This window comes from Peromyscus leucopus, chromosome 1, assembly GCF_004664715.2.
Source record: "Peromyscus leucopus breed LL Stock chromosome 1, UCI_PerLeu_2.1, whole genome shotgun sequence".
Taxonomy (NCBI): Eukaryota; Metazoa; Chordata; class Mammalia; order Rodentia; family Cricetidae; genus Peromyscus; species Peromyscus leucopus.
Window position 1 is genome coordinate 103277479 of NC_051063.1, and position 13851 is coordinate 103291329.

Below are 13851 nucleotides of genomic sequence, written 5' to 3' on the forward strand. Positions count from 1 at the left end.
GGCTCTGGCCGGGAGCTGGATGAGTTGAGCTGGGGTGCACTTGGGAGGTGGGGGGACCTTATACATGAGGGAGTTGGGCGGGCACAGACAGCCTGGGCTGGGAATCTCAGAGGGAATGGTATTTGGGAGGCTTCCTGAATTGGAAGTACAGAGGAGGAGAGAGAGGAGAGAGGGGAGAGGGGTTGTAGGCCAGAGCCTGTCCCAGTGAAGTGCCATGTGGGGGGTATGTAGGAAGGTGAGGCCCAGGGGTGGGGAGTAGAGATGTCCAAGGGGCCACAGAAGGAAGGGCCTTGAACTTGGAATTTAGGGAGCCGTGACAAACTTTAGCATCTGACACCTGTCGTCTATGGGATGAAGGGCAAATGTCAGGGAGACCGGAAGAGACCTGGGTGGGGAGGGGCAAGGGCTGTGTTGAAGCTTAGGCTGGGAATGAGGCGCTTTCCTACAGGACAGGAGTCTGAGGGCATCTGAGGCCAACTGCATATGCTTTACATAATTATGCTGGCTTTTTATGGTTAGTATGTGGAGGGCAGCATCCTTCTTGCTCCTTCTACTTGGACCCATCTCTCAGGAAGAGGGGCAGTTGAGACCCCTCTAGAGCTGGGGGGGGAGAGGAAACCAGCTTTCCAAAGGCCTGGACCCAGATGCAGAGCTGGGGGTCTGAAAATGCTGAGGGAAAAGAAGAAACTGTGATGTTCCCTCATCCCAGCATGCACTGCCGGGCTGCTTCAGCCCACCCACTCAGCATGTGCTCAGACACACACACACACACACACACACACACACACACACGTACTCCCTTGAAGATGCTAAAGTCCCTTCGCATGTACACACTTGCATCCACTCTCCTGTGGAAATACACACACATACATACACACACACACACACCTGCACCTCCACTGCCCACACCATCCACATGTCTGCATCCATACCAGCACACAAGAAATCAGTTTATACACCCACACCCATACTTCCAACATCTCCTAACACAAGCCAGTTAAGCTCCCCAACACACTTAGATGTGGTAACATTTACTCTTGTAAATGTTAATGTTAAGGTGGGTGTCTGAGGCTCAGTGGGAAACACTGATCTGTGGGCACCAGGGTTTAGAAAGAATTAAAAACCTGGCCAGGCTACCAGGCCCACCCTCATCAAGTTCAACATGACTAATGGTGGGAACGCTCTGTTGTCATGCAAGGAGCTAACGGGCACAGCTAGGGGAGGGGGAACAGGCACAAATCATGCATCATACGCCAGAGACCAAGAGCCACCCACTCCTCGAAGGGACTTGGTATCCCAGAACTGAAAACCAGTAAGAGACTTTCGACAGTCAAGGCGCTTGAACTGAGCTGCGAAAGCTCAGAACTCAGGCCCATAGCCATGCACCTGCACTGCACATTTCTTTTTTTGTTTTCTTTTGTTTGTTCTTTTTTTTTTTTTCCGAGACAGGGTTTCTCTGTGTAGTTTTGGTGCCTGTCCTGGCCTCGAACTCACAGAGGTCCGCCCAGTTCTCCCGAGTGCTGGGATTAAAGGCGTGTGCCAGCCACCGCCACTCGGCTTGACTGCGCATTTCTTAGCAAGTCTGACAGCAGCTTCATGAAATCCCAATGCTCCTCAGGACTCCCAGGTCTCCTGGCTAGAGCTGGCCAGTGTCCGAAATTCTCCCCTTACTTTTGACACTGTGCCATGCCCTCCAGGACTCAACGCAGGAACTGATGATCTATCTAGGTCATTTCTGTGTTTCCAGAACATAGCACACAGAGCTTGACACCTAGTAGAAAGAGGTCTTGGATGGGTTGTATGTGTGTGTGTGCGTGCATGTGTGTGTGTAGACAGTGGACACCAACAGCAGATACCCAGGTAAAAATTGGAGTTGTCAAGGAAGGAGCTGATGATTTACGGCCCTCGCTCTTCCTTCTGTGCCCTCTACCTTCAGGATTGGGTAGCAGCTGGGTACCCCACGGCTGCCTCTGTTGCCTCTGGGAGGATGAACGATCCTGTGACCCTGGGAGCAGCTGTCAGATGTGTGTGCCTTGGGGAGCAGGCATCCAAAGAAGTGTGTTTCTACCTGACTGGGAAGCTTCAGGCTTAGAGGAGAATTGGACAGTGAGATGCTCTAAATTCCCTTCAAGAGCTCTCCACAGTCAGGATGTGTGAGGAGATGAAGGAACGTCTGTCAGAAACTTCTGTGCCCCGGGTAACATCTTCCTTGGTGGTGCACACCTCACATTTCAGCCTGGCTGGGATCACACTCCTCCCTGCACACCCCTGCTCTCCCCTTGCCCCTGCCTCTGTCCTTTCCTTTCTCTGCCTTCCCACCTCCTCCCTACACCCAAGGCCTCGCTCAGACGCTCTCTCCGTTGGGGACTCCCCTGGCCGCTCTGGCTTCTGCCGCCAGAGCACCGGCTGGCAGCAATTACTTCATTTGGCTTGTGGTAGCCTGAAGGTGTCCCTGCCTGTCCCCAAACTGAAAGCTCCAAGAAGTAGCAACGGCTTGTTCCAGCACCCAGCCCGTGGCTGGCTGAATTAAGATGACACTGGGGTTTCCTCTCTTCAGGAAACTAAATCCCAGACTCCTGGCGGCGTAAAGCTAGCCAAGGCGAACATGGCACCCATCCTTCTGTGCCAAGATGAACAACTTCCTTAATGTCTTCACCTTGGGGAGATACTTTTCTTCCCGCCTAATCTTCCCGGTATCAAAGTGAGGATGGGCTTGCAAGGAGGCTGGCACCTCTAGGCTCTGTTCTGTCTACAGAGAGGATGTGCTGAAGCCACTGTCTCCCCAAGCCCACTTTGACACCTGCCCCGGCCTGTCCTTAGCCCACCAACTCCTGGCTAGGGCTGACCAGCATTTGCAAGGCTACCCAAGAAACAGGGTGAGAAGCGGGATAGGAGAGTCCTGTCTAAAGGTCCCATCCCCAGGGACGCACAAGCATCAGTGGGACTAAGCCTCAGAAGGGGTGGTTCTGAGCTCGCTCCCTCCCTCAGGCAGATGTGGCCTGGTGTCAGGGAGTCAAGCCCAGCACCCCATCACAGCTGGTAGCTGCCCTCTCCACTCCCACCGCCTGCCCCGCAGCTCAGGAAAGGTCAGGCGCCTCAGAAACCTTTAATTCCCTTTTAATGAGCTCGGGAGGAGTCCCTTGGTGCCTAGTTTATTTGTCCCGGGCGGCGCCACTCTGACGCTGGCAGATTCCCAGTAACTGTGACTTGGGGTGCAAGCCTTTTCCTGGGATAGGACAAGGATTTTGACTTCCATCTCCATATGGGAAAAGGGATCAGAAGAGTAATAGAATCTTTGCTGGCAAGACTCAGCCACCTTTCCAAGGAGCTGTGAAGCAGGGGCCTGGGAGACCACCCCCCACCACCACCGTGAGGGGCAGCAGAGAGCACCCAGGAGCCCAGGGAAAACAACCCCTTGAATCCCCACTTGCATCTCCACCTCTGAGGGAGGCCCCTTCTCTTCCCTCTGGTTCACAGTTTCAAGGGGCATCTCGGTCCCTGGTTGTCACCCAGGCAGCTCCATCAGGGACCCCCACCTCTCCTTAAGTCCCTAGCTCCCTCAGTTCTGACATTTAAACTGCCTAAGTGTCTCTAGTGGCTGACAGTCTCATGGCCACCCGTGCCCTTTCAGTGTCTGCTGGTCACAATCACCTCACTGTCCCTGTCCTCCTGGACACTACCCATAACCCATCCAGAGTTTCCCAAGAGGACACTGATGAAGCTAGGTCTAGATGGAGCTTGGGTTACCCAGTGGACCGGCGGGTTCTTCCTGCCAGGGTGAGGCCCAACTGTGAAGTTGATCCAGGCTCTGGCCAAGCCTCATTTGCCTCCAGTCTATCCCAGGTGCCTTGAATGCCACCTCCTCTCTCTAGCGCGCGCACACACACACACACACACAGGGGGGGGGGGGGGGGGACAGACTCCAGCCACAGATGTCCCCCCTGCTTTCCTCACCCCCATCCTACCCACAACCCAGCCACGTGGGCAGGCTCTTACCAAGATGACAGCTGCCACAGTTCCAGCCTCCTTGCCCACCAGGGGTATGATCAGCACTGCGGGGGGAGAGAGGGCAATGAGGTGGTCCTGCAGGCCCCGTGAGGCCCGGAGACACCGAGTGAGGACCCGGGGAAGGAGACAGAGACGCAGACAGAGAGGCTGGGGCAAAGACACAGAGAGACCCAGAGGCCCGGAGAGACGGAGAGCGGACCTGAGTCAGTGACAGAAGCAACCACGGCAACAACCCCTGAATAGAAGGAGAGCCCCTCACTTGACAACTCTCTTGTGATTCTCCCAGAAACCCTGGGAGCGAGGGAGGGAGGGAGGCAGGCAAGGACGAGCATCCTTGTTCTACAAGTGGGGAGCCGAGGGCCAGAAAGGGGAAAGTGACTTGCCCAAGATCACTCAGCAAGTCAGGCCTCCTGACTCCCAGGCTTGTGCACTTTCCACATCGAGACAGAGGACAGAGACCTAGAGAGACTGAGACATGAGGCAGAGAGAGACATGGCGGGCAGGGGGCATGGAGAGGACAAGAAACAGACACGGACAGTGACAGAGGCACGACAGCAACCACAGCCCCATCTGGCCACAGGCACGAGCACAGGGTGACAGCAGTCGCCAGGCACTGAAGCCTAGGGGGCCAGGCCCTCAACCCATGCCATCTCATCTGTGCCTCAGAAACATCCCCTCAAGAAAGGCGCCGCCGTCCCATTTTACAGTCAGGAAACTGAGGCTCTGGGGCATTAGTAGCATGTTAGAGAGAGAATTAGAGGAGGGGTTGCTGGAGACGCAGAGCAAAAGGAGGAGACAGATGGGGGCGAGTAGAAAGCAGACCCAACCTGGGAGCTGAACCACAGCCTGCCCCATCCCTGTCCAGTTCCCAGCCCTTACCTTGGGTGCCAGGAGCCAGCGGAGCCTCCAGCCTAGTCAAGGGCTTTCCTAGCAGGTCTGAGGAACCCAGTCCATTGCAGCTCAGCCGCTTCCCGGAGGTCACCGCCTCTCTGAAAATAAGACACGCTCTCACCTCTTAGGCCCTGGATCAAAGGGGATCTGGACCCACCCCCACCAGCCTGAAGGATACCAACAGGCTGAACCCTAAACACACACACAGGCATCTAGACGATTTGCGTCATGGTGGACACAAGGGAGGTCGAAGTGAGGGTGGGACCCTGCCCCACCCCAACCCGTGTAGAAGGGCTTGTGGCCACAGCCTCGTCTTCCATTTGACTGTAGATGTGGAAAAGGTCCAGGGCAGATCTTTGGGTAACAGAGAGCACAGGAACATCAGGGCTCACAGCTGGGGGTGTCAACTCAAGCCCTGACCTTGCTCCTTGACCTGAGCATCTCAGGAGGAACTGAATTGAGGAGTACACAAGTCTCCCATCTGTTCCACAGGTTTTAGCACTATGCATGAGAAGGGCACTACACGGGAACCACCTTGCTAGTCGCCAGGCATTCCCTGCGCACCGTCACAGTCAGATCACACAAGCACCTTAACATAGACAATGTACAAGTTACTTTTTCTTCATGCCGCAACAAAATCCTCGACAAAAGCCACTCAAGCGAGGAAGGGTTTGTTTGGGTTCGCGGTTTGAGGCTACAGCCCACTGTGACAGGGAAGGCATGGCTGTAAGGGCGGCTGTAGGTGTGGCCACAGAAGCATGAGGCCGTTAGTCGCCTTGCATAGTCAGGAAGCAGAAAGAGATGAATACCGGTGTTCAGCCTGACGTCCCATTTGTTTCTTTTTTAAATTCAACTTGGGACCCTAGCCCATGGGGTGCTTTAATTAAACCTCTCACACAGAGGTATATCTCCTAGGTAGTTCCAAACCCAGCTACTCTTACAATGAAGATCAACCATGACAAGCCACCTGCTACCCAAACACATCCCTTTAAATCATAACATTCGTCCTCTGGTTCTGGAAGTCCACCTCCTGATGGAAACTGTATGTAGTTTATGTTGGGATTCCTGGCCACTCCTCCAGCTACATGACCACACACACTCAGTTCAGTAGCCAAGTAAGGGGCCTTATGTCCGTGAGCTGCGTGTAATTTGCACGCAGCATGATCACACAATCTGTGCATGCATGGCGTAACTCCATAAGCCCATATGCGCATGTGCAGGGGAATCTATAAGATGTGGGACACAGACCCCTCCCCCTCCTCCCTCTCCTCCTTCTCTCTCTCCCTCTCCTCCTTCTCCCTCTCCTCCTTCTCCCCCTCCTTCTCCCTCTCCTCCCCCTCCTTCTCCCTCTCCTCCTTCTCCCTCTCCCTCTCCTCCTCCCCCCTCCTTCTCCTCCTACCCCCCTTCTCCTCTCCCCTCCCTCTCCCTCTCCCTCCCCTTCCCCTTCTCCTCCTCCTTCTCCTTCTTCTTCTCCTCTGTACACAAGTCTTCCACAAGCCTGGTCATGCCCTCTTCTATTCCTCCCTCTCCTAATAAAACTCTGCTCTGATAATGGATTTTGTCCTGCCTCATGACTTTTCAGAGTAAAAGTGCCGCATTAGAACCAACAGTTTATGTGTAAGAGTCACCCCCACATGGTCCTATGACTCTTATATTTCACATGTGCCAAACAGACACCATATGGATGACACTTTGAAGCTCTGATATCAGCTGATGATGCAGTCTGGCCCACTTCTACCACAGCTGTGCACTTTGGTGGCTCAACTAGGAAAATCTTTCCCTATGCAGATGTTTGGGGGCCAAGAGCCCCCTACAGCGGCATTCTCTATTGAATCTCTTTCCTTTTGAATGAATCTGCATTTTTAAAACCTGGAGCTTCCAATGGGTACGGCTTAGCCCTCAGACCACATTTCCTATTGGCTCAGTGCAAAGTAAAATGTTTCTGTTTAATGTTGCAAATCTCATAAACTTGTAGACACCTGTCAGCACCCACTGACATGTCTACATGGCTAATGTCTACAGCTTTAACCTCCACATTCACATTCCTTTCCTTGATAAACTGCACATTTTTCATACCTTTCTGCTTTGAATTCTCATTATAAGTCTCCATAGATGCAGCGAGCAATAACCATGCCACAGCCTGAGTGTTTCCAGATTATTTGCAGGATATAAAACAAACAGCCAGTTCCCAAAAGACTCCTCATTCCTATTTGAAATTTTGTGAGACACAACTTCATTGATCACATTTCTACTGGAATTCTGGTTTTCCGAATTTACACAAGTCCATTACACATGGTCCATTAAGCTCCTGTTATAACATTCTAGGGCTGCTCTAGCCTCCAGCTCCAAAAAATAGCTCACATCTTTCCACAAAGCAGTTCTAAAGACCTACAAGCCACATGCTCAGGATTATTACAGCAATGACCCCACTTCTGGTACCAATTTCTATGTTAACTTTTTTTCCTTTCTGAGGCAAAATACACATCAAAAACAATTAAAGAAGGAAGGTGTTTGTTTTTGTTTTTTTTTTTTTGGCACACACTTTGATGGCGCAGTTATCATAGTGGGGGCAGGGGTTAGCATGGTGGTGAAAGCAGTTCCATTTTGTTGCTGCAGGAATTCGAGGCAACTGGTTGCATTGTGTTATAGTCAGGGAGCAGAGGAAGGTGAATGGTGATGCTCAGAGCACTTCCTCATACATATTCAGTGCAGGATTTCATGTCATAGCCCTTCTCCTGAGCCTTCATTCCCACTGAGCCCCGCCTCTCACTGAGCCCCGCCCCCTCACTGAGCCCCGCCCCCTCACTGTGTCCTTCATTGGGTTTTTTGGTTACTCCAAACTACTCCACTGAACCCCACTTAACTTATCCTCCAAGCCCTAACTCGGTTCCACCCCCCACCGATGCCTACCCCTCACTCAGCCTCTGTGATGGCAGTGCCCAGAATAGGTCTTCACTACCTGCTAAACCTCTCTGGAGCACCCCCCCCCCGACACATCCACTGCTGTTTCCGAGGTGATGCCAGCTCCAAACAAGTTGGCAATGAGATTAACCATCACATATTAATTCAGAATCCCTTACCACTCTAGGGATTAAAAATGGTTGTCATCTTCGTTTTGCAATAGAGAGGCTGAGGTATAGACTGGTTAAGTGACCTGTCTATGGTTACATAGCTAATAAGTGGGAGAATGAAGCTCTGAACCCAGGCAGCTGGCACCAGATTTTGGTTTAATCACTATGCTTGGACACCCCAAAGACATGTGGAGTGTGAGCCTCAAGCAGGGGACTGGTGTATGTGGGGGTAGGAACCAAGGCAAGAAAGGTTGGTTGTGAGAAGAAGAGATTTCTCTCTGCCTTCCACACACGTCATCTTCCCCCAGGCCTCTGACTCTTCCTGCTTAATTAAGCACCTGATTTTTCACCAAATGTCACTCCCTGATGATTAATTGCCCTGGGTTCCTCATCTCTCATGCTATTTCCCCTTATTGTGTTTATAAGAACTGCCTGGCCTGGATAGAAAAGTTGGGACTCTGGAGCGTGCAAACGGGGTCATTAGGGGAATACAGCCCAGATCAGATGAGGAAAGGGAGGGAGTGGCCTGCAAGTCACCAAGTCAGGAGGTCACAGCTGCTGGAGAAGGCAAGGACCAAAGAGGTCGAACATCTCTTTCAAGGTCACAACACAGTATTCTGAGCCAGACTCATTCTCTCCTGGCCCTGCTGACCAGCTCAGAATCTACAAGAGCCACTGTGTCTCCCATCTGGTGCCCTTCACACCCAGAGCCTTCGCGGCTCCTGAGTGATGGGAACCAGTTCTTGGCTGTTCCAACTGCTTGAAAGCAGGGAGGCAGGAGGGCAACGGGAGCCACCTTTCCTGTTGACCAAACTGATGAAGGCTGGGGCTTCTTGGGAGTTTCACACCCCACCCTGCTGGGTGGCCTCAGACATGCTGGAAGCAACAATGTGGTGAAGGTCCCTGCGTTGCTGGTCAGTAAACTATGAAACTTCACCCACCAGCCCAGACGATCCTACTCCCCACTCCTAGACCCAGCTGCGCCTGCCCCCCAGGATCCTGTGCACACGGCCTCGGAGTCTCTGGATCTGGTTCACAGCTCCAGACTCCAGAAACTCAAAGGCTGCCTGGAGGTATCGGGGTCATCCTGGATGTCCCTGAAGTGCAGCAAAGATATTTCAGCTGGAATGTACCTTCTCTGTCTTCTTTCCTGTCAAAGCAGGGTGCCTCCTGTGACTCAGCTGTGAACTGTCCTGGTGCCCTCTCTTCCTCAGGTCCTCTCGGTAACTGATGAGTGGCCCCCATGTGCTACTCACAACTGTCCTTGCTCCCTATTCCCAAGCTACTGCCCAGCCTCAGTGGAGATACTCTACCCCAGCCACCGGCCTCCTGTCTGGGCTTCTAACTGTCCTCCTTAGCCGAATAAGAATCCACTTCCTAGACAAAAGGCCTCATGGGTACACACTGCAGTCTCATCCTACTTGGCTCTTCTGGGTCAGCTTCAACAGTGGAAGCTGACGTGAGGGATGGGACTCCCACCTGACTCAGGGATCCCAGCATCGTGTAGAGACAGAGCACACAGACCCACAATGGAGATGGTGCCAGAGCTACGACAAAGGAGAAGATCTGCCCGGTCCACCCTCCTATGGAATGAAAGTGAAGTCAGAAAAGGCTTCCTGAAGGAATGCCTGCATCCTGAAGACACACAGAGGTCAGACAGACAGACACAATAGGATGATCAGGCAGAGGGAACTGAATTGCGAAGGCTCAAAGAGGAGAGGATCACCGGCCTGCTAGAGAGTAACAGCCACCAGAAAGTAGGTGTGGCTGGGCAGTGGAGGTGGGGCCAGCGGGAGCCTAGGGCCCTGGGGAGCTGGGTTTGATCCTGGGGCAGAGGAAACCCTGACAGGGATTTGAGCAGCAAAAGACATGGCTGAGTTTGGTTGCAGATCTTTCAAGCTCGACCTGGGTAAAACTCTCTCTAGAAAAAGAATATTGACACTGGAAATCTAGTCTCAGTAGCTTTGGGACCAAAGCTGAGAGGCAGGCTGAAAGAGCAACCTTGACTGGAACCGGGTCCTCACCAAGCATCAGTACCTCCCAAATCCTGAACTCTTTGGAAGTTCTGGCACCTTGCTTGAATTCTGTCCTCCCTGGTCCAGTCACAGCACATAGCCCCAGGCAGGGGCATGTTACACACACTCCCTTGGGCCCCCATTTGCTTGGTCACATCCTTCCCATAATATGCCACCTGCAGGCTCCACAAATGCCCACAGACTGTATAGAAGGGTGGCGAGATGGGGGTTCCTCCCCCACCGGGAGAGGCTCCACTACTGCTAAACCCCAGAGTTCTTCCCGCTCACTTCCCACTTCCTTCAGAGAACCTCCTGCCTCTTCTCACCCCTCCCCACCATCCTCCAGGCTGATGATGAGCACTGGGGGGCAGGGGACTCGATCCCCCAGTCCAACTGCCCAGACTGAGTTTCAATGACTCCGTCTTGGTGCTGGGGTGGTCGTGGCCTGCCCCACTGAGGAAAAAGACAGATGGGCACGGAGTGCAGAGAGCAATGGGTGTGGAGTTTATGACAGTTCCGTTCCTTTAACAACTATTTGTTTAATGGAGAGAGAGTAGAGGGGAAAGCTGTGTGCTGGTAAGGTCAACAGCCTGGAAAAGGGCCACGTGGCCAGGCCCTTTCCACCTCCCCGGAGCTCCTGCATCCTTCTCTGCCTCCTTTACTGAGACCTGCCCCTTACCTGCTCCCTCACTGACCGTCATCCTTCACCACTCCCCACTGACCCAGCCCTAACTGAGCACCCAAGCTTCATACTGAGCCCACTTTCAATGAGCCCTTTCCCACAAATTCCATCTTCTCACTGATCCATTCAGCTCCCTGAGCCCTTCTCCTTACAGATCCTTCATCCCCAGTGACCCCCGCCCCTGACTGGGCCCCGCCCCTCACTGAGCCCCCCCTCGCGAGCCCCGCCCTCCACTGAGCCCCGCCCTCGCTGAGCCCCGCCCCTTCACCCTGCCCCCTCATTGAGTCTTTTTCACCCTAACCCACCCCACTGAGCCCCACTTCTTAGCCTCCATGCCCTAACTCAGTTTCCATCCCCCACTGATTCCCACCCTTCACTCAGCCTCTGCGACGGTTTATATTGGTTGTCAGCTTGACAGGACGTGGAATCGCCTTGGAGACAGATCTCCGGGCATGTGTGTGAGGAATTTTCTAGATCGGGTTCATCAGTGCAGGAACTCATCCTAAATGTGGGCAGCCCACTCCGTGGGCTGGGATCTCAGACTGAATAAGAAGAAAGGTAGTTGAGTGTTCACTCTTCACTGCTTCCCGAGAGTGGATGCAGTGTGGTCAGGACTCACGTTCCTGCAGCTGAGCCTCCCCACCACGCTGAACTGTCCCCTTGGACCCCTCACTGAACCCATCCCTCACTGAACCCCATCCCTCACTGAACCCCATCCTTCACTGAACCCCATCCCTCACTGAACCCCATCCCTCACTGAACCCCACCCCTCACTGAACCCCATGTCTCACTGAACCCCATCCCTCACTGAATCCCCAGGTCCTCACTGAACCCCATCCCTCACTGAACCCCATCCCTCACTGAACCCCATCCCTCACTGAACCCCATCCCTCACTGAACCCCATCCCCTCACTGAACCCCATCCCTCACTGACCCCCCCCCACCCCATCCCTCACTGAACCCCACCCCTCACTGAACCCCATCCCTCACTGAACCCCACCCCTCACTGAAACCCCACCCCTCACTGAACCCCACCCCTCACTGAACCCCATCCCTCACTGAACCCCATGTTCTCACTGAACCCCATGTCCTCACTGATCCTCCATCTCTTCACTACGCCCCCATCCCTCACTTAGCCTTGCACTTCCACTGAGCATTAATCATCTCTCTCTGCCCTTTCATCTCTCTTGGAGACAAATTATGATCTAGGCCATCACCGGGCTCTCCTCCACCAGAATATAAGACTCCAGAAATGGGAACAGATAGTCCCTGTGGCCTCCAAGACAAACCAGGTGGACATCGGATTCTGCCACGAGAAGAGACCAGGTTTGCCCTGAGGAAGACACTGCAGATGGTAGCCAAGGCTAGACAAGTGGCAGCTGGAAGGCCTGAAGTTCCTGTACCTGGCAGTGGGAAATCTGAGACTTTGAGATGCCAAGAGGTAGTTGTCTGGTTGGGGTCTGAAACAGGCTAGGAGACTGGGGTGGGAAGCTTCAAGGGTTCTCTCCTTGCCGGTCCAGGGTTCCTGTTGAAGCCAGTAGAATTGAGGGCTGGTCCAACCTCCCCATCTTACAGAGGGGTAGATGGAGTCCCAGGGAGAGCAATGGGATTGTCATCACAGCAGCACTGCCTGGGACCCAAGCCTCCTGCTTGCCAGACCCGACTCTTCTGAGGACAGATTCTCCCTCGGGAGGCCACAGTGACCTGCCCTTTTGTGAAGACTGGCTCTTTCTCATCAGCAGGGAATCCCTTGTGCATGGCTCCTGAAGTGGGTCTCAGCTGAGCCACTGAGGATGGGCAGGGAAGGATTATTCAGGGGAGCAAAGGGTACAAGCAAGCATGGGAAGACACACAGGCAGACCACGCTGGAGCCCCTAAACTGAGGCAATGCCATGATGCCCGCAGAGTGGGCAGAGTCGGACCACCATCTCGGCTCCTCTTCTGCCCATCACCTCAGCCTTATCTGCCTTTATGATCCAGGCTCCAGTCACACCTGCTGCTGTTTGTCATCCGGCAGCTGCCAGCAGCCTGGTTTCCTGCAGGAGCACCCCTCCCCCCTCCACTGCCCACAGAGCTGCTCACAGGCAGGTGCTTCCTCTACCTCTTGATGGTCACGCTTAAGAGAAGCCTGTACCCTATTCTCCCATCTCACAGAAAGAGACTGAGGCCAAAAGGAAACTCGTTCTCTCGAGGGCAGCCAAGATTAGTCTTCAGTTGGGTTGGGGAGCAGAGAGCAGCAATCACTGGACACTGCTAAGCACCTGCCCTCCACTGTCTTACTGAACCAAAATGGAGGCACTTAGGATGGGACACATGAAGGCAGGGATGAGGCTAGGCCAGAATCCAGGCCTGTCTGCCTTCCACATGCCTGGATCTCAAGCTTCACTCTGCTGGAAACACTCAAGAACAGAGCCCAGGCCACCCTTGAGCCCATCAGCCCAAGTGGTGGGCATGAGCTCACTCAGGCCCCATACACCAGACCGGGTATGGGCAGGCAGAACAGGTTCCAGAAGAGGTGTGAGGTCCTAACTGGCCTGGCTGTGTGCTAAGTTCTGTGCCCTGGGACATCACTACCCCATCCTTTCTGCCTTCTGGAATCCCTGGTTTCCCAGTCCCAGCAGGCATTAGCCTCCCATCTCCCTGGAGTTCTGGGCTAACTGCATTTGGGCATTCAGTTTTAATTCTTTTCTTCTCCTTCTCCAAAGGCTCTACTGGATAGGCAGCCATTGTGGGGGGATGCTGAACAGGCCACTAATGCAGAAGGTCAGAGCCCCTCCAAGCTGCCCGCATGCAGATACCACCAACTCCCCAAGGGAGCATGGCCTGGAGCGCCGGAGACAGCAAGCTCCTCAGGAGGTTCCCTCCTGTCTCCGGAGCCTGCCACTCTGTATACCTCTTCCCAACCCCCAGGAATGCCTTCCCAGGCTGCTGGGAAACTTCCTGGAGGAGGTGAGCTAATATCAAATGAAGAATTATGGGTGGGAGGGACTGGCTCAGAGGAGAAAAGGGACATTATAGCTTTTTTTATCTTTAAGATTCAGACGATCTGGCCTGGCGGTGGTATAACTACCCAGGAGGTTAGATCAGTAGAAGAAAATGTGTGAGTCTAACTTGGGCTACAGAGTGAATTCCAGGCTAGCCTGGGCAACTTAGTGAGACCCTGTCACAAAATAAAAAGTATAAA

At 53.6% G+C, this 13851-nt stretch overlaps 1 protein-coding gene across 1 annotated transcript in view; it reads right to left on the reverse strand.

Annotated features, from left to right (window-relative positions):
• Pde2a (phosphodiesterase 2A) overlaps positions 1 to 13851 on the reverse strand; it is a 91944-nt gene that overhangs the window by 13064 nt on the left and 65029 nt on the right. Inside the window, 2 exon segments of the mRNA XM_037197012.1 lie at positions 3997 to 4052; positions 4888 to 4997. Of these exon segments, the coding sequence (XP_037052907.1) occupies positions 3997 to 4052; positions 4888 to 4997 (166 nt within the window).